Consider the following 27,837-nt stretch of genomic DNA (forward strand, 5'->3'; position numbering starts at 1 on the left):
TTTTAATTCTAAAAAAGCGTTTGCAAACTTCCACAATATATTTAATATGATATCATTAGACAAGCATTTACAAACAATCTAGCTGGCAAACACATAATTATATATACAGCAGGTGTTAGAGTGTAACCATTTTCCAGATTCAATTTCCAGTTTTTGTTTTAATTGTATAAACATGCTTGTATCAGAAAAAAATTTGCAATTTCCCCAAAGTTTCACATCAGGAGAATGTAGTTTCAGTTATATTGACTGATGAAGTGAGTTTTAAAAATACACATGTATCATGAATGAAAATGTTGTATTACCTGACACAAGAGTACCCAAATGTTTAAAATCTATAAATCATTACGTTAGATTAAAGCATGGGTATTTCTAAAAAGTGCATTTTCCTTAATTTTCTTAGAACTTAGAACACAATTTTTTTTTTAATGGGAAACTGTGTTCTATGCCATTACCCACACTGATATTTACGTCATAGCTTTATCATAGGCAATATCACATAACATATATTCATTTTCTTGTGGGCAACAGCTGCAGACACATTCTCTTGTTCGAAAAACTATGAGTTACATGTGCCATTTTTCATCATTTTTCTCTTCATACATTTTAAGAATATAACACCTGTTGAAGTCATTATTCCTGTTCATAAACAAAACAAAAGTGAATAACTAAGTACATTATACAAACACTTGTTCGAGATGCAATATGTGTATTTTTATGAGTTTTAAACAATTTTTTATCTCGTCGATAATTAAGGCACATGTTGAAAGAAAACGTATCTTAATATTAGGTTCACAAAGGATAATTTGTTTTTAAACATATTTATGGTAAAATTTGATTTAGTCTTTCAGTCCATTAATATAAAAAAAAAAAAAGCTCCTATGACTTAATTTGTATTCCATAACTTTTTAACACAAATTTCAACAAGAGGCCCAGGGGCCACATCGCTCACCTGAGCAACAATTGCCTTAATTCTGATCAAATTAGCATTGCAGTATCATAATATCTTGACAACTGAGTACAGTAGATCTTGCTAAAAAAAATTGAAAATCGGCCAATTTTTATCCACCTCTTATTTTTTTGGTAAATACCAAGCCTTTTGTTGTTGTACCTGTAAGAAGATTTTTCTCTATTCCTATATACCCCCCCCCCCCCCATATTTCGTGGCCCCACTTTTCTCTAGGGAATCATGGTTTCATCAAACTTAAATCTGCATTACCTGTGCTCTCACAATAAGTACTGAGTTTTGGACCGAAAACTTTCCCAGAATATCTTTAAAGATTTTCTCTATATATTCCTATGTAAAAATTCAAATCGCCATCACGGTCCCGCCCTACCACTAGTGACTGTGATTTTGCAAACTTGAATTTACACTACCTGTGGATGCCTCTATACACAAGCTTAAGCTTTTCTGGCCAAATAGTCTTTAAAAAGAAGATTTTTAAAGATTTTCTCTATATATTCCTAAGTAAAATTCATCCCCCATTGTGGCCTCACCCTACCCCTGGACTATTAATAAACAAACTTGAATCTATATGATCTGGGGATCCTCCACTCAAATTTGGGCTTTCCTGGCCTAATAGTTTTGAGAAGAAGAGTTTTTCTCTATACATATATAAACATTTATCCCCCATTGTGGCCCCGCCCTACCCCCAGGGACCATGATTTGAACAAACTTGAATCTACATTATCTGAGGATGGTTACACGCCAATTTGAGCTTTCTTGGCCAAAAAGTTTTTAAAAGAAATTTTTTTTAAAGATTTTCTCTATATATTTCTATATAAAAATTTATCCAACAATTGTGGCCCCACCCTACCCCCAGGGATCATGATTTGAACAAACTTGAATCTACACTACCTGAGGATGCTTCCACTAAAAGCTGAGCTTTCCTGGCCTAATAGTTTTTGAGAAGAAGATTTTTAAAGATTTTCTCTATTTATTCCTATGTAAAACTTGATCCCCCAATTGTGGCCCCACCCTACCCCCGGGGATCATGATTTGAACAAACTTGAATCTACACTATCTGAGGATGCTTCCACTCAAAGTTGAACTTTCCTGGCCTCATAGTTTTTGAGAAGAAGATTTTTAAAGATTTTCTCTATATATTCCCATGTAAAACTTGACCCCCCAATTGTGGCCCCACCCTACCCCCGGGGACCATGATTTGAACAAACTTGAATCTCCACTTCCTGAGGATGCTTCCACTCAAAGTTGAGCTTTTCTGGCTTAATAATTTTTGAGAAGAAAATTTTTAAAGATTTTCTCTATATATTCCCATGTAAAACTTGACCCCCAATTGTGGCCCCGCCATACCCCCGGGGACCATGATTTGAACAAACTTGAATCTACACTACCTGAGGATGCTTCCATTTTAATTTGAGCTTTTCTGGTTTGATAGTTTTTGAGAAGAAGATTTTTAAAGATTTTCTCTATATATTCCTATGAAAAACTTGATCCCCCTCTTGTGGCCCCTCCCTACCCCCGGGGACCATGATTTGAACAAACTTGAATCTACACTACCTGACGATGCCTCCACACAAGTTTAAGCTTTTCAGGCCGAATAGTTTTTGAGAAGAAGATTTTTGAAAAATACCAACAAATTTTCAATAATTCTCAATTATCTCCCCTTTAAAGAGGGCGTGGCACTTCATTTGAACAAACTTGAATCCCCTTCACCTAGTGGTGCTTTGTGCCAAATTTGGTTGAAATCTGCCCAGTGGTTCTTGAGAAGAAGATGAAAATGTGAAAAGTTAACAACGACAACGACGACAACGACAACGACGACAACGACAGACAACGGACAAATTGTGATCAGAAAAGCTCACTTGAGCCTTTGGCTCAGGTGAGCTAAAAAGGTACAGAACCAATGGCTGCAGTGTTGGTGCCAACAATTCAGACAGCCACAACATTATTGAATTCTAATCTAATCAAATTTCAGTTCAAATTTAATTAGGGAAAAAATTGTCTTTGGCATTTGATACAACTTGGAAATTCTACAGTCAAATATTATGGTAGTACCAGAGTAATATCGTGTACTGCAGGATTTTTTTCACCTTTAAGAAGCAATACTGCCTCTTAATTAAGCCCACAAAATCTGAAACTGGAAATATGATAAAAACTAAGACCCCCTACCTGGCAGTGGTTGGGAGAGCCAGCATCAGAATCATCCATATTCTGGTCATTTTTTTCTGTCAGACACACCTGTGCAGGTAAAACATACAGGTATATTACCTAGATAAAAATGATGCTTTCTTAGATACTACAGCTGTCTACCTGTCTGGCCATAGGTACTTTTATATATATATAAAATCAATCATATAGTTACCTACTTTGGTCTGCTTGAAAGATGTATAAATTATATATCCCCCCAATCATTTTATTATCCATGTTATGAAAAAATAAAATAAAATAATGAATTTCAGTGAAGATAAAATATTCTTTGTTTCAAATAGCTTGATTAAAAAGATACCAAAATTTTATTTTATTTTATCATGTTTATGTAAGGAAATAGGAAACTGTATTTTTATATCACATGCATTTTGTAATTTTCAACTTTCAAATTTAGTAAAAGCTTAATTCACCATTTTATTCATTTTCCATTTTGGGAAAACGTTTTACTTCATCAATGTTTAACAACTTGATTAAATATCTGGTGTGTTAACATTGCAGTTAACTTATCCAACCAGAACAAAACTGAAGACCTAAGTCACGCACAAATCTAAAAATACCACTCATAGGTTTCATTTGACTGAGTTCTGAGATATGTTTTGTCAGGGAACACTTTGTGAATACCATTTGTGCTTTGTCATAGATTCCATGGTCTCTTCATCACTTGTAAATTCATTGTATTGACACTGGTAGTAAGGTGAAACTGGGTACCCTTATCATGTTAATGATAGGACAACCTGTTTCTCTCTGTGTGCAAGGGGATTCCATTATAACTATATATAATTATAAACTGTGGACTTTTTTGTGAAGTAATAAAAATTGTATTGACACTTAAGGTGAAACTGGGTACTCTTATCATGTTAATGCTGGGACACCCTGTCTTTCTGTGTATGCAAGGGGATTCTATAATAACTATAATTATAAACTGTGGACTTTTTTGTGAAGTAACAAAATTAACATTTTACCTCTTACAGTCATAAAACCTTAATTCTTTTCTTTGTTCATGCACTACAGTAGAAAGTTTCTCACCAAACAGAAATATACTGCATATGGCTGAAATCTTTGGCATCAGATATATAGTGTTTGCATCATATAAAAGATATAACATGTGTATACTAGTCAAATTAAGCAATTTAGAACAGAATAGAGGGTCAAAGCAACTGTACCCCCTTCTTGGGCTAAATCAAAATTATGTATAACATAACCCACTCTTACAGTTGTTGATCCAAATTCTGTGCCAATGCTTTCTCTTGTTTGTTACAGAGAGGTTCTAGAGAAGTAACAAATGTGAAACTTTTACAAGGATGACAGACAACCAACAAATTTTGATCAGAAAAGTTCACATGATGGAACCTCTGGCCCACTTGGGTGTGCCAAAATGTTAGAAAATAACAATTCAAATCAAGAAAACAATGAGATATCTTGTGGAACAAATTGTGTAGCAAGATAGACTACTTTGTCTTTTGTTTGCTACGTACGCTATAAAGAAATTCTACACATATAACTACTGTGGAATCATCATTGTTCGTGGGGGACCAATGTTGGTGGTTTTCGTGGGTAACCCTTGCCAACGAATTTACATCCCCACGATCGTGTATACAAGCATTTGTTTAATATTTTATATTATTACCTAATCAAAGATATTTTGTTGTTTTATTACAAATCAAATATTTGCGTCTATTTTGAACTGCCGGTCAATAGACTGCGATCTATTGGACCGCCGGTCAATAGACTGTGATCTATTGGACCGCCGGTCAATAGACTGCAATCTATTGGACCGGCAACGTATTTAAGAACGCGGGTATGTTAATTAATGTTACATCCTTTCGATAGTTCTCAGGGAATGTATATTCCTTTACATAGACGCTGTTTTTAGGAATGGGTGAAACCAAATTCAAAATGGAGTATCAAATAATCAACTAATCAACAGTTTAAAAGCCTCATATAAGGTAAAAGACTATTTAAAAGATAATGCGTTGAAGACCCCCCCCCCCCCCCCTTCTTTGTGTAAACTTATATTATATTGAGATGTTGTGATGCATGCAACAGGTTTTGTGCATGTAAAAAATAAAAAAATGAAAAAAAAAATCTTAATACATTGCATAATGGCACGAAAAACATTTGCAATATGCAAATTGTAATCCCCGAAAACTTAAGAAGGAATTAGGTAATAAAACAATTATTTAATGCTTGAACAGTCAATAGACCAGAATTTTTCCCTTGGAGCAGGGAACAGCTCAGTATGATCTATTGCCCTCGGCCGTTGGCCTCGGGCAATAGATCGTACTGAGCTGTTCCCTGCACCTCGGGAAAAATATTCTGGTCTATTGACTGCTCAAGCATTAAATAATTGTATATTACAATTATCCCGACTACACTACCAACGAAATTACATCCCAACGAACCAGGAAAATTTTGGCTATCCACAAACATAAAATGATTCCAAAGTATACAATTTTTGATGTTTTCAAGGTCAATATTGTCCTTCTTGGATTGCTAAATCATCATATTGATAAACAAGAGGCCCAATGGGCCACATCGCTCATCTGAGCAACACTGGCTTTATATGGGCGTTCAAAGGATATCGTGCCATGTGGCCCCTCGGTAGATTAACCAATCAAAGTACTGAAGTACTGACGGGAGTTGATTAAACATTTGCGTGGCAAGTAAATTCCTATAAGTATTTGAATTACGCACATTTTTATAATCTGAATCCTACAGGAATTTCGTGAGAACCCGATATCAATTATGATGTGTAATATTCAAATAACTATTCCATAATTACTACGAATTAGTAATCGAAAAAGTTATGAGAAATTGTATGGATCCAAGCAAAATTGAACTCTACTCTCGTTCAACCAGACTCTCATCTGTATCCGTTAATCTCCGACAAGCAAGAGAGAATCTCTGCTTGTCGGAGATTTACGGAGACAGCCAAGCGTCTGGTTGAACGAGACTATATTGAACTCTGGCGTAGGAATACATAAAATGTACGACTTCAAAAAATATCCGAATTGTTCGTACCATTTAAAATCTGACTTTTTACAAGGTAACTATAAATGAGTTTTCTTTAAGGACAATGCTTAAGAACTCATTACATCGAATTTATTGATTAGAACTAAATGTTGTCAGCGGTGTTGATTTGTGCTTAGGTCCAAACACTGTTTCACTTTCGGTTTGCCTGAGTAACTGCATAGGAGAGTTGATTCAAATCAACTCCCAAAAATGAATATCCGACTTTTCACTTATTTTTGCATATATTTATCTTTGACATATTTACCTTCATGGAATACAATTTTTACCGAAAATAAGATCATATGCAATATAAATAACTAAATTATCAGTTGGTGTTCACGGTTCACTTTCAGTTCCCTTTATTTAAGCCCCCCCCCCCCCCATTATAAAACGATTAAAATACATGAGAGCATAAAGGTACATTTTCTCCCTCCACTACTTGCTACTTATTGTATTTAAAAAAATTCTATATGTGAAAGAAGAAAATGCACCAGAATGAATGCGCTCAATTTCTCAAATTAAAAACATTGAAAAATTTAATTGGCCTTCTCTTCTCTCAAGAATTTTAAACTTGGTATTTCCTATTCAGCATAGCTGCATTTAAAATATAAACAAACTAAAGAATGACCTCAGCTTTGTGTACAAACATATAGTAGCATTATGCGCAAAGCTCTGTATCTTGCTTATAACTCGAAGCTTTACTCTCAGGTTAGTAAAATTATAGGAATTTGTAAACAATTTAACCAAAGAGAAAACTCAATTTATTTTTCATCATATATACTTTAGTTATATATTTCTAACAGGGAGAATAATCTCCGTTTAGATTGAAATTGCTGAACATCTTAATAGAACATGTTGCATTAATAAACTATTACGTAGAGATAATACCGAATTACACGCACCACCATAATTTGACCCCGCATGGTGGACCCACCCTATCCCCTGAAATCATGGTTTGAAAAAACTAGAATGAATCAACACTACCTGAGGATGCTTCCACACAAGTTACAGCTTTTCTGGCCAATTGGTTTTTGAGAAGAAATTTTTTTAAAGAGTTTTCGCTATGTATTCCTATGTAAAATTCGACCCACCCATTGTGGCCGCACCCTACCCCCGGGATCATGGTTTGAACAAATTTGAATCTACACTACCCGAGGATGCTTCCAAACAAGTTACAGCTTTTCTGGCCTACTGGTTTTTGTTGAGAAGATTTTTCTCTATGTATTCCTATGTAAAAATTTCGACCCCCCATTGTGGCCCCACCTTACCCCCGGGGATCGTGATTTGAAATAAATTGAATCTACACTACCTGAAGATGCTTCCACAGTTCCAGTTTTTCTAGCTAACTGGTTTTTGAAAAGAAGATTTTAATGATTTTTCTCTATACATTTGTATCTAAAAATTTGATCCCCCATTGGGGCCCCACCGTACCCGGGAGATCATTGTTTGGACAAGCTTGAATCTACACTACTTGAGGATGCTTCCATACAAGTTACAGCTTTTTTGGCCGATTGATTTTTGAAAAGAATATTTTTAAAGATATATCTCTGTATATTTCACCTCAGGTGAGCTAACAATTATTTATGTCTCTGCTACATGTACACGCACTTAGTATTTCCATCAGCAAAATTAATCTCCGTTTAGACTGAATAGACGGGGAAATACTTATAACTAGCCTAAAACACATTGCAGTACCGGTTATCAACTATTACGCAAAACACATACCGTATTACCATTAGAATTTTTATTTTAGTTGTTAAAGTACAGTACCTGTTAATGTATCTTATTTTCCACAAGTAACAGTCAGCTGTCTTACTTTCCGATGTCTATATTTGATTGGTACATAAAAATTACAAAATACAGGCGATAGTTCCCCTAAGTTACAAACCGTAATTCATGAAAACAAAACGAAAATCAAAACAAGCTAAAACCACCGTCAAAGGTGAAAATGTCAACGAATTGGAATATTTAATCTCAATTTACTTCACAAAATCGGCATTAATGTATCTTGCACGTTTCAAATATTCCTTACGCACGCAAACTGTTACACAACAACCAAATTCATCTCTGTCAGATTGACCCATTTCTTATACGTTCAGAATGGCCGCTTCTTTGTTTCAAAGAGGGTTTTGAGATATGGAATACCGAACCCGAAGTTAAACTGATTGACCCTCATTCTCTCTGTCTTATTATAATTTCCGTAAATTACTCAAATTTGAAACAGAATTAGCCCTTAATTTTTACAATTTATATTTTCCTTCCCTTAAGAATAATTTATGCTAAACTACATTGAATTTGACTCCGTAGTTCTTGAGAAGATTTTTAAAAATGCACCCCCCCTTTTTCTACAGTTTCGAGGTTTTCTCAGCTTTGAATAAAGATAGGTCTTTCATTTCTGCAATTTACATTTGCCTTACCATAAGGATGCTTTGTGCCAAATTTGGTTGAAATTGGATAAGAGGTTTTAGAGAAGAAGTCTAAAATGTGAAAAGTTTACAGACGGACAGACAGACAGACAGACAGACAGATGGACGACGGACAAACTGTGATCAGAAAAGCTCACTTGCGCTTTCAGCTCAGGTGAGCTAAAAAACCAGTTTTATAACATGATTCAGTGACAATTTGATATTGCAGACATAGCAAATTGAGCGGTATCTCACCACCTTTTATAATGTTGTCAAAGTCATTGCTGAACACATGAAATGAGTAACATGAAATTTCATTAGACGACAACAAAAAAATAAATATATGACAAAATTGTGTGTTACATTAACCTTGTTGGTAATGTGCAAGTGAATGCTATACAATTATTGCTGTTTATTAGGTCAATACGATGATTTAGAGCGAGGTTAATATTGTACTTTGAGGGTAGCTAAATCATCATATTGATAGAAAAAACCCAGCAATAATTGTTTTATTATATGATTTAGCGACAAAATGATACAGACATATCCAATTGAGTGTTATCAAGCGAAGATTTTAGTTTGAAACCATAGCCAAACAAATTGAGAAACGTGATATTTCATAGGACGATCTACTTTTAGTCCAATGTAGAGAAAATCAAATGTTATATTGACCTCCTAGGTCACGTGCAGGTGAATTTAACGTTTGATTTATATCTAGATTGTTGGACATCAGCGAATCAGAGAGCTAGGAATTGATCAATCATATAATAAAACCTTTCATTGCATTTTTAGCTCAATATATGGTGGATATCACTCATGTAATAAATTTTTGTTGTTATACTTTCATGTTAAATACTGAAATCTGATTGGTTAAGACACAGTTAATAATATTTTATATTACCTTCAGCGTTAGTAACGCACTTAGCAACGGGTAACATTAAAAAATATTACATGCGCGAAAATTATGCGCGTACGGTTCGCTGTAGAATTCACGTTATTCCTATGTAAAAGCAGTTAAGTTTTCTTTAAAATTAAAACATTCAGTATAACAAAATAAATAGTGCCTGTTTGGTAGGATAACAGTTGAAATTGACACCCCTCGAAAACCATTGTCAACCTCCGCTTCGCGTTGGTTGACAATGGTTTTCTAGGGGTGTCAATTTCAACTGTTACCCTCCCAAACAGGCACTATTTATATAATATTAAACTGTGTGTTCTTATGCCATGTGACATTATAATTAAACATTACGTAGCTTTAGGTGGATGATTGATGTAGAATTAAAAAGTAACAAAATAATTCAGTTGAAAAGAGTAGTTATAAATGTGAAGCATTTAATGCTGTTACATTTTTTTCATAAATTGATATTAAAAATATGCAAGAAAGAGAGATGCTTGTTTGTTTATCATCGAGGAACTATTTTGCATGCGTAAAGTTGTTGATGTCTTGTAGTAAATGTGTTGTGTGTCTCAGAATTATAATTTTTACAATAAAGATTGAGGTTTAACAAAAGATGTGGTAAAACATGATAAAAGGAATCTCTTATAATTGGTATATATGATTTTTATCCAACTTGTGTGTTTTTGTTGGATAAAAATCATATACCATTGCAAATTATGAGAGATCCTATGGCTATCTTTTTCTAAATTGTTGAATTGCAGTAAATCAGAGAGCTAGTAATTAATTAATTGTATAATAAAGAATAATAAGCTTTAATGAAGACCTACAAGGAATAATACTTATTTGTTCAAACAGAAAAAATGTTTGGGGCGAACTTCTGACATTTCTTGAGGAGTTTGCAGTAAGTTTGCCACAACTCACAAAATATGAGCGTCCGATAAACTTTTGGCAAAATCATAGAGATTAACCAAAAGTTTGCCTCTACTGACAAAGAGTAAAAAACAACTTCAATAATTAATATGATATTGTATCACATAATATTGTATCATATAATATGATATTCTATCATACGATACAATTAATAATGTATTATATGATAGGATAACATATCATGTGATATGATACAATATTGTACCATGTAATATTTCACAATATTATACTGTAGCATGTAATTTAATATTTAACTAGATGCTGTCATTAGACAGTAATACCCGCACCATGTGTTTGCCCCTAAATAACACTGTTTTATACCAGTTTACTTAAAAATGAAGGCTACATGCAAACTCCGGTAATACATTTAAAAATTATAATTTTCATAACTGAAGGATGAGATCCCTGCCCATATGATAATACACATCGTGACATGAGCATTTTCAGTTAATCAATAATCTTAACATTTTATGTCATAGGAAGTATAATGGTCTATATAATTATTACAAACAAAATTAAAAATTAAATTATGCCCCCTCCCTGTGGCGGTTGCCGGTTTTAGATTTGCTTCTGTATGCCTACATGAACATCATCGTATGCACAGATTTAGAGAAGGGGTGGGAGTGAGGGGTCCAGACCCCCCCTCCCCATGAAAATTCGTAAATTACCAAAAATACACCTTGGACCCCAATGCTCTTACAGACATGTAAACGCTCTAACCCATTGCGCTTCAATGTTAGGTAACATTATTTGGGGGGGGGGGTAAATATTTAATCAATAGTCAACATACTTTATTGTTTATCTCCATAGGAAGTATACATGTACATCACAATATGCAGGTGTCCTGCACCACCTTAAAGCTGTTATTTACCTAATAAAATAGTGCAAGTGGATTTGAAGAATAGGTCATAAAGATACATGCATGTTACAAATGACTGATCTTTGTCTGAAGTTACGTACACAACACAGGTTTGCAAGTCTCATTAGCGGGTACTAGTTTTACCCAGCTCTTCGATTAGATGGGATCACGTGTATACATACATGGGTGTTGCTAAAACGCGGAACGGAAAACGGAACGGAAGGAAAACGGAAAATCTTATCTAATGTTATTTACCTCATAGATTCATGTGCGGATCTAGAGGGGGGGTCGGGGGGGTCCCGACCCCCCCTGGAAAATGAAAATTTATTAAATTTACATAGTAAAATTATCGCGAAAATATGCCTCGGACCCCCCCTGGCAAACACAATTATCCTTCGGACCCCCCCTGGAAAAATTTTCTGGATCCGCGCATGAGATTTGTTAAGTATGCTAAAACGATATACTTTATGTACCTTTTTAATTTTTTTGAAAGATTAGCAATATTAGATTATTTATTCAAGAATATTTATTTCCTCAAAATTAACAGTACATGCATTGACCACTATATTCTGTCCCAAAATATCCTCGATTCACTTTTTGCTGTATATTTATATATACCTCAGGGTTCAAGCGATTCTCTTTTAGAAGCATTAAACATTCTCATTATTCTTTCTTTAAAACGTCCTCTCTAGCTTATCAGCTGGTATAAATACAAGGCTAAAAATAAAGAAGTCTACGGGGTTTTGCATTTTAACAGACCCGGATGATGGTGTTGAAAAATTGTGCAAGGTCTTCTGAGTGACTTCCAAATGGAGAAAAGATGTCAACATTTTCCATTATAAATCGTCCAAATGTGCTGCATGAATATTTTGGGATCGACAGACTATAGTCCCAATATATAATCGGAAAATCAAACCAGGCAACGTCTAGAGCTCTCTATTCGGATCATATGTATATAGCTGCTGGAATAAACAACTGCATGCTTTGTAATGCAAACGTAAACAAAATTGCATTGCTAAAAATACTAGTTTCACAAATTACCGGGTACTAGTTTCACAAATTACCGGGTATTTTAATGTTTACTGTATTTTAATTTTTTAATGTCGTCAGTCCTACAGTTTTTTTCTTCCATCTCAATGATACTGTATCGTCTGTATGATAAAAGATCGTCTAGAACACCGAAAATTCAATTTTGATGTAAGTATATACATGTACATCATATTTGAAAATAATATAAAAATACTCAAAACACGCATAAAACGCTTTCACTAACTGCGTACGTTACGCTAATATGCCAGCAATACCATATAAGAGAAATAAGTAAAAAGTTATAGCTAATTTGCTCGTTTAATCATGTTAATATTTCACAATTCGTATACATTTGATTTTTCCGTTTCGTACTCAACTAAAGCCGAATGAATACAATGCTATAATTGATAGACATTCATATGAATATTAATAAGATAGCAACATGTTGATAATCATTCATTAGATATAAATAAAAGATACAAAGTAAATCGTTTCTGGCCAGTCTATACCCTTTTTAAGGGATAAACGTGATGATATTTTCCATTCCGTTCCGTTTTCCGTTCCGCGTTTTAGCAACACCCATACATACATGTCTGTGTTTTCCGTATGCAGAAAAGGATTACGGTAGTTAAGATCAGCTAAAGGAATTCATTATTGTGTTTTAATTGGATTATCATTATGATGTTGACCAATTTAGGTAAGCATAATACATGTAGTAGCAGTAGCACAATATAATAAGATGCCAGCATGGGATTCCTGCCAGCATACATACACATGTATATAAGTTCTACTTTCACTTTCTAAATGTAATCTCCCTTTGACAGCATACTGTATCATCATCTTTTAATATTTAAATAAGCTTATCATCGTTACCTATCCTTTCGCATTTGTAAAATTTCTGTCATTTTAGTTGCAAAAGTTATTTTTTTCATTTGTCAGACTGCATGCACTGTTGAGTTGACACCATATTGACCCTGTATAAACAATTTCTTATTAAATTTGTGTATTTCATATGTAAGTAAGTGTAGACACTTATATTTTTTATATGAGTAATAATAGGAAGGAAGGAGTATTTCTTTCTTAATGTATTATAATGCATCAAATACAATGTAGGTCATGACCTTATGGGACTGTTCTGACCCCACGAAACAGGAAAATACAAAATATCTTCTAAAGTCATTATGATGCATCAACTGGTGTAAAGTACATTAATGACCCCCAGGTGTTGTCTTTACCCCCCCCCCCCCCCCCCTTTATGAAATAGGAAATTATATGATACACTGTTATTTGTTAACTTCTGAGATCTGAGATCCTCATCCCTAAACCGTTTAATTTATTTTTGCTCTTTGTGTCATTGCGCGTAAAATTGTATTGTAAGATTATGCCCCCTTGGAGACACCCTGACATTTTAGAACTAGAAATAATAATGTATTTTATCTTATTCATATGTTATACAGTAGTGTTTGATCCATGTGGGTAATTCCTAGCCTAATGATGTCACTGCTTTGTTTAGGAGACTTTACAATTGCCCCAAATAGGTGAATACACATGGCAGTGATGCATATAACATTTTGTTTATAAATCTTAAAAATTGAATGAAGCAATTTCCAAAATGTTAATGTGAATCACGAGAGAAAAAGCAATCAAGAAATGATTTAAAATTTGCTACTGTACACATGTAAGAATGTATTAAGAAGACTGAATCTTTATAAGCAGGTTAGATTGGGGGGGGGGGGATGAATGTGGAGTATAAACATTTATAATTTGAATCATTTATTGTTATTAATTAATTTTAACTTGTCAATGAATACTACTTATTGATCCCAAGGTAGAAATATGACCTCTGATCGTATCTCAATAGATCATTTGTCAATTATGCAAGGTGTAATGTAATTTTTTTTAAGAATAACATTTTTTACCAGTTTATAAAAGTTTTTAGACACCCAAATTATATTTTGATTTTAATAGATTATTCGACAAGGAAGGGGGGGGGGGGGGGGAGAGAGAACAGTTTATATTTGAGTTTGTTTGGGAGTGGGGGTTCCAAGTCATATATTTGACAATTTTTTAATGTAATTTAAAATAAGACTACGCCATACTACAGTCATGAACATGAATAGTATAGAACAAAACACAAACTAATACATGTACATGTATATATACATAGGAAGTATTACAAAACAGATGATTGATCTATATCTGGGTTCTTAAATTGAATCATATATCATGTACATATTATATTATTGTTTCTTTGTTCAAGGCATTTAAGATGGTATGTAGGTCATGATCCCAAGTGCTCTTCCTGAAATTATCAAATATCATAAAAACCATTGAGATCCCCACCTTAATCCAAAGATATTATTCCTCCTTAGGTCATGCAGGCGCATCAGATCATTATGGCATGTAAGTCATGACCCTAAGGGGTCATCCTGACCCCCTTAGAATCAGAAATTGTCAATTATCTTTAAATTATTGATGTTTGATGATCCTATCTCTATTTAATCTTTATTAATTATTAAGTCTCCTGAATGAAGTTTGGAGACTTATTGTTTTTGTACGGTTCTTAATACATGTATATATTCTTCATCTTCTTTTTTTTCTTTCCCGCTCTGAACTTGTTTCTCAGAGATGGCTGAACATAATTGTACAAAACTCTAGGATATGATAGGCCTGCAAATCTAGTTGTGCACCCTGGTTTGATTTTTCTCATTTTGGGTTAGACAACCACTTTTCGGGGGAGGGGGGGGGGGGGGGGGGGGGAGGGGGGTGTCAAAAGGGTGTGGGGTCTAACATTGAACCTTGTAGAAAGAATCATAGACTCTATTGTAAATGGTAACTTGAAAACGGACAAAGATAATAATATAGGGTTTTCATAATCATATATTGGCTGTTACTGGCAATATATAGGGTTTATTAGATCTGACCCCTGGGGTCATCCCCACCCCCCAGGAATTTGAAATTACCATATATCTCAGAAACTGTTATAATCATGACCCCTAAACCATATATATTCATGTTTCTGATGTCAAGGGGCATCAAATGTTATGTAGGTCATGGGCCCTGTGGGTGGTCCTGACGCCCTCAAACAGCAAGTCCCTTAATATCTTCAAAACAGTTGAGATCCCCACCCTTAAACCATATATATTCTTGTACCTTGTGTCAAGGGGCATCAAATGGTATGTAGGTCATGGGCCCCGGGGGTTGTCATGACCCCCCTTGAACAGGAAGTGCACGAATATCTCGAAAACGGTTGAGATCCCCACCCCTTAACCATATATATTCTTGATCCTTAAAGGGCATCAAAAGGTATGTACCGGTAGGTAATGGGCCTCAGGGATAAATTTAATTTTTCAAAACCGTAATGCACATCTATGGAACAGTTCCTTTCATATCCTAAGATATGATGTGTCTATCCATTTAATCATAAAAGGAGTTCTAGGATCTATGTTTTTTTTAAGTGATAAACGTCAATTTTTCTGCTACATTTTGACTCCCTGGATGAAATTTAAATTTTGAAAACCTTACTGCACATCTATAGAACAGTCCCTATCATATCCCAAGATATGATTGTCTATCCATTAAATCATAAGAGGAGCTCTTGGATCAATGTTTGATTTTTTAGTGATTAACGTCAATTTTCTGCTACTATTTGACTCCCAGGATGAAATTTAAACTTTTAAAACCTTATTGCACATCTATAGGACAGCCCCAATTATATCCCAAGAGATGATGTAGCTACTCCAAAAGTTGTAAGAGGAGTTCTGGGAACCATATTTTTTTTGCCAAAAAACGTCATTTTTTGTTGCCCACTGATCCCCTTAATTAAAAAAAATATTCTGGAACCTGATCATGCCTCAATATGACACCCCCAATCATATTCTAGATGATCATTTGGCTACTGCTTAAAAAAAATGACGTTTTTTAAACCAGTTTTTTTGTAAAAAACCGTCATTTTTTAGCCATTAAATGACCCCCAGGACAAAATTGAAAATTCCGAAACCTTATTGCGCATCTATAGGATACCCTAAAACATATTCCAAAAGATGATTTGTCTACTTTTGAAAATGTAGGAGGAGTTCGAGGAAGAAGGTTTTTTGTGAAAAAACGTCATTTTTTACCAATTATTTGACCCCCAGGACTAACAGAGAATTTTTGAAACTTTTTTACAAAACAACATGATACCCCAAATCAAACTCCAAGAGTTCAGTTTGCTGGTTTATAAGATGTAAGAGCAGTTTGAGAAAGTAAAACGTGACAGACGGACGGACGGACGGACGGACAGACGGACGGACGGACGGACGGACGGAACAGGGTAACAACAATATACCCGAACTTTCTTTAGAAAGTGCGGGTATAATAATATTATATACCCATATTGATACTGTCAATTTTACAGAGTATGATCCAATTTTCTGGATTTCACACTGTAGGTTTCCTGAAACTTGATGATGTTACAGTACACATAAAATAAAAAAGTCTGTTCTTAAACACATTTTAAAAGAGTTCATATAAAAAAAGCTTTGTTACAGAAGTAAACATTATAAAGTTGATTTTAAAAAGATAGTTTTGTGATTAAAACTTTTAAATTGACAAGGGTGTACAATAAATTTATCAGTGTAACAGTAACTTGATCCAAATTGGAGCTGGATCATGTTGCCATCTCGTTTGATCTGATGATCCGCGCCTGGAACTCCATGTGATCCGTGCCTGGAAAGCCATCTCGTTTGATCTGATGATCCGTGCCTGGAAACTCCATGTGATCCGTGCCTGGAAACTCCCCTTGGATCAAGTTACTGTTATACATGTATAAAAAAGCTATTTTCAAATGAACTCTTTTAAAATGCGCAAAAGCACACTTTATATTATGTGTACTACTTGTGCATCATCTTTTTCAGAGAATGGTGTTAAGCAATCGGAAACCCATAGTATGGAATCCAGAAAATCGTATCACACTCCATAAAATTGACAGTATCAAGAAAGGAAAATTGAGGGGTATATAATAAAAATATTATTATTACATAAATCAATAAGCACATCTATTAAGCAAGTTTGAGTGAGGTAGGACAAGGTTGTCTTAGCATTCATTGATAATTGAGATCAGCCTCTGTATCTGAAGCTAGCCTTACCTTCAAATCCAAATTAAAGTTACACATGAATTATGAAAGTTGGTCATGAAAGCATGTTATCTAATATTCCAACCTGCATTTAACTACTCAAAAAACTAAATATGCTTTATCCATGGATAATCAATATCAAGTTCTGAATCTGAAGCAACCTCAATTTATTTAACTGTGCAAGTCTGACTATAGGTACATGTATCAACAGAATTTCCACCATTTTGTAACCAGCTCCAAGACCCTAACACCATTTGATTTAATTGTTCTAAAATCTTAAAACTTCCTAAGCATCTAGATAAATAAGGTCAATTTTCGTTCACATTGTCAAATTAACTATATAAGCAAGTTTGAATAATTAAATACTATAATTCACATAAACATAAGACCGGCTCCAAATCTCCTCCAGCATCCAAAACCTGCGGCTCATATCGGTATTCAGCATTCATAACACCTATGGAGATGCATTTGATAATTAAAAGATTAAATCAAAAATAAGTAAGATTTGTCTATCAAAGGGCACCTGCTCCAAAAACCTTCAGCAGCTCCAAAAACCTTAACCTCTTCCAGCATCCAAAATTCATGGCCCAGATTTAGCCTTCAAGCCTGTCAAGTGCATAAGTATCATAAGACGCACTCTCCATGCAAGTTTGGTAAAGATAGAAAGAGTAGTAACTTTGATATAGCCATCAAAGGGCACTTACTTCAAAAACACCTGCTTCAAAACCCTAACCTCCCCCAGCATCCAAAATTCATGGCCCAGATTCAGCATCCAAAATTCATGGCCCGGGCAGATTCAGCATCCAAGTTTTTATCCATAAGTATTTATAGATGCATCATCTACTCTAGTTTGATGAAGGTAGGACAAGTAATTACTTAGATACAGGACCTGCTCCAAAAACTTTAACCATGTTCAGACAAAGAGTACGCTGACGGAATGCCGGGGATATAGCATAAGCTCTCCCCAACTTCGTCTGGACAGTGGAAGTTGAGACTTGGAGGATAATGGCTGTATAGCAGTTTGAGCTGCAGCACTTTCATTATTGTAAAGCTTTCATGTTTGTAAAACTTTCATTTCAATTATAACATTAATTAAGATCATGTTTATAAAAATCACTTCTTCATCTTTGTGTTGGGTGAAACTGCATTTATCTAATAGCTTTGATCAAAGCAATGTTACATTTCAACTTGAACAAAAGTCGGTTTTTTTCATTAATGATCGATAACTGGTATACATGGATATATGTATATTTCCAAGCTAGTAAAGGGTCTTCTTTTAATACCTAATTCAAAAATTCATAGTTTTAATCTTGTTTGTCATAAATATCATAAATCTTTAAAATGCAGAATTGTTATGAGACACGTTTTTTAAATTCTTCGTAATGCAACTCAAATTGCTTTCATCTTTCACAGAAATTGTCATGCGGACACTTAACTGAATCATTATCTAACGACAGTTTATTTCTGTGTAGATAATGACACCTGAAGACGTTAATGTACCACGTTTTTCATACCGTTATTACAACTAGTACTATTTATTATGAATAGATCAATATCTAGCGTGGAGCATCTTTACAAAACTGACGGTAAAATGAGCTGGATGTTCCCTTTATGTATTACGTCTTGGAGTAAACAATATTTAATTACATGTAATTGTAGACAAAACTCTCATTGTTTATTTCATGTGTGTAGTTTTTCTATTGATTACTACAAATCTATAACCTTAGTTACTGTTTGCTGATCATGTTCATTAGTACAACAGTCCTTCTGCCACTGTCTAGAGAGGTATACAGTTATACAGATATTATATATATATAAGACCAGCTGATGAGCAATTGAATACACTGGGATGCTGGCCCCATTGAATTAGCTTACAACATATTGATCCAAATTCTATTACAGCATATGACTTTAATTCAAATGAGACCATGCAATCCTCATCCTCCTGCACCCTCCCATAGATTGACAGTCTATATAAGACGCAGTTGGACAAGTCTGCAAGGTGTTTGGGACAGCAAATAAGATTTCTTTCAGCTTGATACTCGGGCCCATAATAAAGGCCATATCTATTAACCATTCTGAGACTTGTTGAATTGCATGCGCTTTATCTGTTTATGGGATGCCAATTTTACTGATCTACAGTTATGGGAGTTTTCTCGTCGATCTTTAACAATTCACATAAACACACTTACCTGCTCGGCGTATATCTATCCTGTTTTCTGTTTACCGCCGTTCGTTCAATTCTAATATTAAATCTACCTTGCCTTGCTACCCTTCGGTGATTTCTAACAAAACAATTTGGTACCATATTCTCGGAACACCTCGTGAGTCAGACATGCTGCACATCCGATGGTCGGGGGGGGGGGGGGGGGGGGTTGAGAGGACAAGATTCTGAGAACAACACGCAGTTTGGTTAATTTTTATTAATAACATTCAGTTGAAATTTTGTATATTGCAGTTACCGTAGTCATGTTAGATAATTTATTTCCAAATTCTGGACCCTTTAAGTTTTGGGCATAAAATGAGGGTTCTTGCTGCAGGCTAAAATTTTCCAGACTTGATGATGATGATGATTGTATAGTTTTACGCTAGAAGTCTTTCAAACTTCAAACTCGGATGGGACCACAAAATATTTTCTACAGATCATAAGGTAAAAGTTTGCATTTCATTGCATATTATCAAATCAAGTTTTAAATGTATCATTTTTATCATTTGAAAGATTTCCACATGAAGTGTAAATTCATATGACCCTTATCTGTATAATGACTTACATTGTAGCTTGGATTGGAAATAAAGTGATGATTGGCTCTCTGTGCTAAATGAATGGAAACAATCGAAATTCATTTCAAGAAATAGTGACCATATCAACTCTGCACTGCGGAGGAACAGAACATTTATTTATTTCTAATTCAGAGTCAAAAACAGACAAGTATGACATTATTACAAAAATAAGGAAAAGATACATGCATGTATGTCAATGAATAGTATAGAAATTATATAGTAAATGAAATTGCTCATTCCAACAATGATCTTATACTATTTCAGGTTGTTATTTTTCTTTGTATTTCTTATTTATTATATCATTAATTCAACTGCATGTCAGTTTGGACTTGTAGAGTTTTATTGTATTTTTGTATGCCGATCGTTCCCAAACTCGGGAAATTCACCTAAGAGGGTGTTGCTAAAACGCGGAACGGAAAACGGAACGGAAAGCGGAACAGAACGGAAAATCTTATCTAATGTTATTTACTTCATAGTTTTGTTAATCATGCTAAAAACGATATACTTTATGCAATTTTTGACTTTTTTTTGAAAGATTAGCAATATTAAATAATTTATTCAAGAATGATTATTTCCTCAAAATTAACGAAAATTCAATTTTGATGTAAGTATATACATCATATTTGAAATATAAAAATACTCATAAAACACACGAGTCGCTCTCACTAACTGCTTACGTTATGCTGATATGCCAGCAATACCAATAAGAAAAATAAATAAAAAGTTATTGCTAATTTTCTTTTTTAATCGTGTTAATGTTTCACAATTCGTATCACATCGATCAATAGCTCTGCACAGGCCTACAGAACATTTTCAAAGAATAGTAAACCTGATGATTTATTTGCCTAGCATCCATCCTCCTTACACTATACACTTGGTTACTTATTTAAAAAACAAGACCGTGTGGTTTATATTTCATTATACTTTCATGTTAAATACTGAAATCTGATTGGTTTAGACGCAGTTGATAATCCGTTCTATTACCCTCAGCGTTAGCAACACACTTAGCAAAGGGTAACACAACGAATTGTTACATGCGTGTAAATAATGCGCGTACGGTTCGCCGTAGAATTCACGTCATTTATATATAAAAGCAATATAAAAATTCTCTAAAATTAAGACATTCAGTATAATAAAATAAATAGTTGACAATGGTTTTCTCGGGGTGTCAATTTCAACTGTTACCCTCCCAAACAGGCACTAATTATATAATGTTAAAAAAAGTCAAAAATGTATATATCGATTACTTGATTAAGTCAAATTATTTTCTGTTGACAAATGATTTCGATGAGACCGATGTTTTTTGGGGTTTTTTTTATTGCTTTGTTTATCTAAATATTTGATCGAACATAATTATAATGATATTTTTCTCTAATACTTCGTCAACGAGAATTGTTTTGCAAAGTCGATAATGTGCAAAAAGCGTTAATACATTCAAGTTTTTTTTATTCCTTTCAGAAAGCCGTCATATCGACCCTCTACAAAACCACAGCGCTAAATTACATGTATATATCTGATACTCCATAATGCGAGTAAAGACAGCAGCATCTTTCACAAAATATATACCCATATTACGTATGATTTAGTCGTATTCCTGTATAAATTAAAATCTGTAGCGTTGGTTGTGTTTTCTTCCACGTTCAGTGCTGACAATAGTGGCATTAATTTACCATATCACTACTCAAAATATATCTATATAGTTACATTTTTTTTCACGGAAAACAAAGCAGTTGGACCTGACTAAAACAGCCACAACATGATAAAACAGCCTCAGCATGATGAAACAGCAACAACAGGATAAAACAGCTACAGAATGATAAAACAACCACAACATGATAAAACAGCCACAACATGTTAAAACAGCCACAACATGATAAAACAGCCACAACATGTTAAAACAGCCACAACATGATAAAACAGCCACAACATGTTAAAACAGCCACAACAGGATAAAACAGCCATAGCATGATGAAACAGCAACAACAGGATAAAACAGCTACAGAATGATAAAACAGCCACAACATGTTACAACAGCCACATCATGACAAAACACCAATAACATGACAAAACAGCCACAACATGATAAAACAGCCACAACATGTTAAAACAGCCACAACATGTTAAAACAGCCACAACAGGATAACACAACATGATAAAACAGCCACAACATGTTAAAACAGCCACAACAGGATAACACAACATGATAAAACAGCCTCAACATGTTAAAACAGCTACAACAAGTTAAAACAGCCACATCATGACAAAACAGCCACAACATGATAAAACAGCCACAACATGATAAAACAGCCACAACATGTTAAAACAGCCACAACATGATAAAACAGCCACAACATGATAAAACAGCTACAGAATGATAAAACAGCCACAACACGATAAAACAGCCACATCATGACAAAACACCAATAACATGATAAAACAGCCACAACATGTTAAAACAGCCACAACATGATAAAACAGCCACAACATGATAAAACAGCTACAACAAGTTAAAACAGCCACAACAGGATAACACAACATGATAAAACAGCCTCAACATGTTAAAACAGCTACAACAAGTTAAAACAGCCACATCATGACAAAACAGCCACAACATGACAAAACACCCATAACATGATAAAACAGCCACAACATGACAAAACAGCCACAACATGATAAAACAGCCACAGCATGATAAAACAGCCACAACAGGACAAAACAGCCACATAAAATTAACACATGCAGAATTCCTACTTTTCGTTTATAACCCACATTCTCAGCTTAGAAGGAGAGGATAATAATTTAATTTTATTAAATATCATTTATTATATATGCACATTTTTATTTATCGCAAATTAATAAGATAATGGAGACACTGCATGTTTTGGAGGAAGAGATGCGTGAAATAAAACTCCAATAACATATTAAACACTAATGAAAATTTATGTTGGTAGATATCAGTATTCGCACTGAATATTCAGGGTTAAGAAAAGTTAACATTTTTATTAAAATTAATAGACAACAGGGAAACAGAGGCTACAAGATCGACCTTACGGGTACTTTGCAATTTACACGTATGTTCATTCGGGTACATACGTGTAGAAATTCGTCATTACACAAACTGATGACGTAATGCACATATTTTCCGTTCTACACGTACACGTTGGTTTGCTAAACCTCTCTATTATCGTTTTCCAGCCGTATTTTAGCATCGGGACGCCTTAACAATGCTGCGAAACAGCTACAACAAGTTAAAACAGCCACAACAGGATAAAACAACATGATAAAACATGCAGCCACAACATGATAAAACAGCCAGAACATGATAACAAAGCCGCAACATGATAAAACAGCCACATCATGATAAAACAGCCACAACAGGAAAAAACGGCCACAACATGATAAAACAGCTACAAAATGAAAAAACAGCTTCACCATGATAAAACAGCTACAACACGATAAAACAGCCACAACAGGACAAAACAGCCACAGCATGATAAAACAGCCACAACGTGATAAAACAACATGATAAAACAGCCACAACAGGATAAAACAGCCACAAAATGACAAAACAGCCACAGCATGATAAAACAGCCACAACAGGATAAAACAGCCACAAAATGACAAAACAGCCACAACAGGACAAAACAGCCACAACATGATAAATCAGCCACAACATGATAAATCAGCCACAACATGACAAAACAGCCACAACATGATAAAACAGCCACAACATGATTAAACCGACACAACATGATTAAACCGACACCACATGATAAAACAGCCACAACATGATAAAATACCTGTAATGTCAGTATCTATACGCTTTCTGTATATTGTGAAAAGTGGGTGTATATTCCCTTTTATTTTTGGAAGGACGAGTTTTTTTCAACCAAAAATAAATTTATGAAGAGATGCTCACAAAACAACATATATCATAAACACCAAGCACTTTTTTTTTTTTTTACTTTTGGACTCGCAAAATTTGACAGATAATTTAGATTTCCCTTATTTTCGAAAAATTTACAACGCGCAAAATATAAAAATAAAGAAAAACATGTCAAACTAAAGATTATTTTTCTCGTAATCATAAAACAAAACACTTAAAGCCCCTCTCACAATTGGCGCACGAGCAAAAGCGACCAAATATTCGTGCGGAAAAAATGATATGGTTCATAAAGCCCCTTTCACAATTTGCCATGGCGCACGAGCAATTTACAACACTTTGCGATCGGATTTTTTTTAGATTCTCACGAGCTCTCTCATGCGTTGCACGAGCTCTCGCATTCGTTGCATGCGTTTAAGTGGTCGCATCAGGTCTCCCCAAATTAGTGGACATGCACACTATTCAGACGCGACCCAGTGCGATCCAAACGATCGAAGTGCAACGCACGAACAATAGTATGAACGTTTTACAACGTTGTGTGTACTCGCAAGAGTGATGCACGAATTTTAAAGGTTAAAGAATTTTAATTTTAAGATGAATCTCTGCTGTATATCCGTGTGTTTTGCGACCATGTGACTGTTGCTCAATTTTTTTCGGTTGCACAAATATTGTGTCGCCTCTGATCGTGCGCCAATTGTGAAAGGGGCTTAAACTGTTGCCAAAATAATCGCATACGAAAAATTACTCGTACGAAACTCGCACGATTCAGAGCGACCGTTGTGCGACGTAAACGCATTGAATCTTGCGATTTACTAGTATCTTGCGTCTGTAAGCGACAGCTGTACAATGAAAGCGAGTATTGTAAGATTATGCGATAGAATCGCACGAATGACTAGCTGACCGGACAATTGAACGTGCGACAATGCGATAGGACGTGCGGCGCTCGTCCGATCATGCGTTTCATCGTGGGACTCAGAGGGGGTATATACACATGTCCCGCCCGTATCCGACGCTCTTCAGTAGAAATAGTTGAAAAGAAGATATCAACTAAGAAGATAACAAAAGCATCAGCCAAAAACAAGGTCAATTGTGGCCTGAGACAGATATCCTTATACAATTTATACTGTATAGGAAACTATTCGCTCCCGTTTTATTTTTCGCTCTTTCAGTTAAGCTGCTTGGTCCGATTTTTTTGTAATTACAGTATCAAATTTTTTTTCATACAAATCATCTATCCTTGAAAGTTATGGACTTTCTCCTATTTACACCAGCAGAATCAGTCTCCTTTCAAAGTTAGAAATATTCAAAGTAAATAAAAATAATTTCTCTTTGGGCAAACGAAAAAACAAACCAAAATGCATCACGGGAATGTTTAGAAAAGGAAACCGCTTGGTTTCGTCCCCCGAATGATTGGGGTTATTCAACCCGCATGCTATGCATCGATTGTAAAGAAAGCAGACTTTGGAAATATTAGCGAACGAAAGGTACACATGTTTATTTGTAATTTGTCTGATCATTTCCGAATCGACCTTTATTTAAAGCGATGTCAAATTGGTAATACAACCATACCCGTCTCGCCGTCAGGGGTTAAATTTAACATGAGGCGAAATAACGCGGTACCTTTTAACGTCGTTTGTTTTGTTAGCAAATTTTGTACGTATTTTTCTTCATTGAAATTTGGCATAATTGACGGGTATAACTACTGCAATGTCTATTATTATACATATACTAAGCATAGCCATCGTTTAAAAGCGTGCATAAAATTTGATATAAAATCGGACCAAGCAGCTTTAACATATTAAGACCTGGCGAATTCCAATGTCTTATATTTTCTCTCTTTTACCACAACATCGTTGGGGCGAATTCAAGACGAGCCAAAACCGTAAGTAGAAGCGAAAATGCCACGGGCGAAAATAACCCTTTATCCAGTATGTACTAGTGGCAAAGCATGGAAACTGAAACCGACAAATCTTGCAATGATCGTAAAACGTTGCAAGATTACATGAGACACATTGAGCAACAGTAACATGGTGGCATAACAGACGAATAAACAGCTGCAATTTATCTTACGATCTTTAAAAGTCGTGCATCGCTCTTGCGAGTACACAAAACGTTGTAAAACGTTTGTAGTAATGTTCGTGCGTTGCATTGCAGAAATTTAGATCGCATTCGGTCGCGTCTGAATAGTGTGCATGTCCAGTATTTTGAGGAGACTCGATGCAACCACAAAAAGGCATGCAACGAATGCGAGAGCTCATGCAACGTATGCGATAGGTCGCGCAAAGCCAAAAACTTCTGATAGCAAAGTGTTGTAAAGTGCTCATGCGCCAATTGCGAAAGGGCCTTTATGTGTCTGTATTACGATTCTCCTCTTGTAATGAGATAAAATCTCGTCAATCTGCAAAAACCTCCATATAAAGATATAGTTTTGCTACAATAAACAGACAATCAATAGCCAAAGTACAGAAATTCCAGATATCGGTAGGTACATACGCTAATATTTTAATATTATCATTTCCATCGATTGCTTTCTAGTGAAGTTAAACTATCTACATGTAATACACATTTAAAGGGGCATGGTCACGATTTTGGTCAAATTCTATATTTAGGTTTTTATTATTTACAATGCTTCAGAAATGCATTTCTAATGATCAAATAAAATTTGAGAGTCATTCGTAGAGTTATAAGCAAGATACAGGGCTCAAAGTTCTTTGTCATGTAAACAAGGAAACTATTTCAGACCACAATTGACCGTCGACTTTGACTACTGATGAGCATCGGAACCGGGCAGTATATATACCCCCTCTGACTCGCACGATCATTTGTACCATGGAACGCATGATCGCACGAGCGCCGTACGTCCAACTGCATTGGCTCACGTGCAACCGTCCAATCATCAGATCACTCGCGCATTCCTATCGCTCTATCTTACAACACTCGCATTTCTTGTACAACAGTCGCATATAGACGAAATACATATCGCACAATGGTCGATTAAGATCGTGCAAATTTCTTACTTGCGATTATTTCGGCAACAGTTTACGATCCAAATCTATATTTTTGGGGTCGCACGAATATTTTGTCGCTTCCGCTCGTGCACTAGTTGTGAAAGGGTCTTAACCATATGAAGTACAGATACAAATTCGTTGAAACTCACGATCTCTGAACCTAACCAATAAAGATTTTCTTTCTACTTGTCAATGAAGACTTCATATTGTCCTGACAGAAAGAATTCTTTATTTTGATTTTTTCCTCCCTTTCAGGAATGCATGAAGTTACCTGTATTCATGCAAATGAATCCGATTATGTGTTAAAGTCCAGACGAACATATCACTCCCTGCCCCCCGGTAGTTAGATCACCTGACGATAGGTATATGTACCGAAACAAAATCCCATAAACCCTTCCTCTGGCAACTGTATCTTCAAATTTAAGTTCTTTTTTTCCGTAAGATAATCGTCTCTTAGGTTTATCTTATTTCTTTCTAAAATGTCAGGATTAAGTATTATATTTTTTACATGTTCATAGGCTATCAATTAAACAGACCCAGAAATTTTTTTTTTAGCAGCAATCACGGGGATCATTCTTTCACATCAATTGAATTCATATGAATTTTAGTTGACGCTCATTTGTACGTTTCTTAATATACATTGTCTCTGTGTGAACTTACACTCCGATTTTCATTAAGACTGTCATTATTGAAGCCATCTTCTCTGCTGGGACATACATCTCATCAATAATGTCATATCTCCAAGGCAC

At 34.9% G+C, this 27,837-nt stretch overlaps 1 protein-coding gene across 3 annotated transcripts in view; it reads right to left on the minus strand.

The window, feature by feature from the left end:
- Positions 1-19,760, minus strand: part of LOC105345801 (CD109 antigen) — a 147,828-nt gene extending 128,068 nt beyond the window's left edge. For all 3 annotated transcript variants that reach the window (XM_066080335.1, XM_066080336.1, XM_066080334.1), the window contains exons 1-2: positions 19,609-19,760; positions 3,131-3,199 (exon numbers count right to left, since the gene is read on the minus strand). In XM_066080335.1, the coding sequence (XP_065936407.1) occupies positions 3,131-3,180 (50 nt within the window). In that variant the 5' untranslated portion in view covers positions 3,181-3,199; positions 19,609-19,760. The remainder of the gene's footprint in view (positions 1-3,130; positions 3,200-19,608) is intronic.
- Positions 19,761-27,837: the final 8,077 nt, after the last annotated feature.

This window comes from Magallana gigas, chromosome 3 (genome assembly GCF_963853765.1).
Source record: "Magallana gigas chromosome 3, xbMagGiga1.1, whole genome shotgun sequence".
Lineage (NCBI taxonomy): Eukaryota > Metazoa > Mollusca > Bivalvia > Ostreida > Ostreidae > Magallana > Magallana gigas.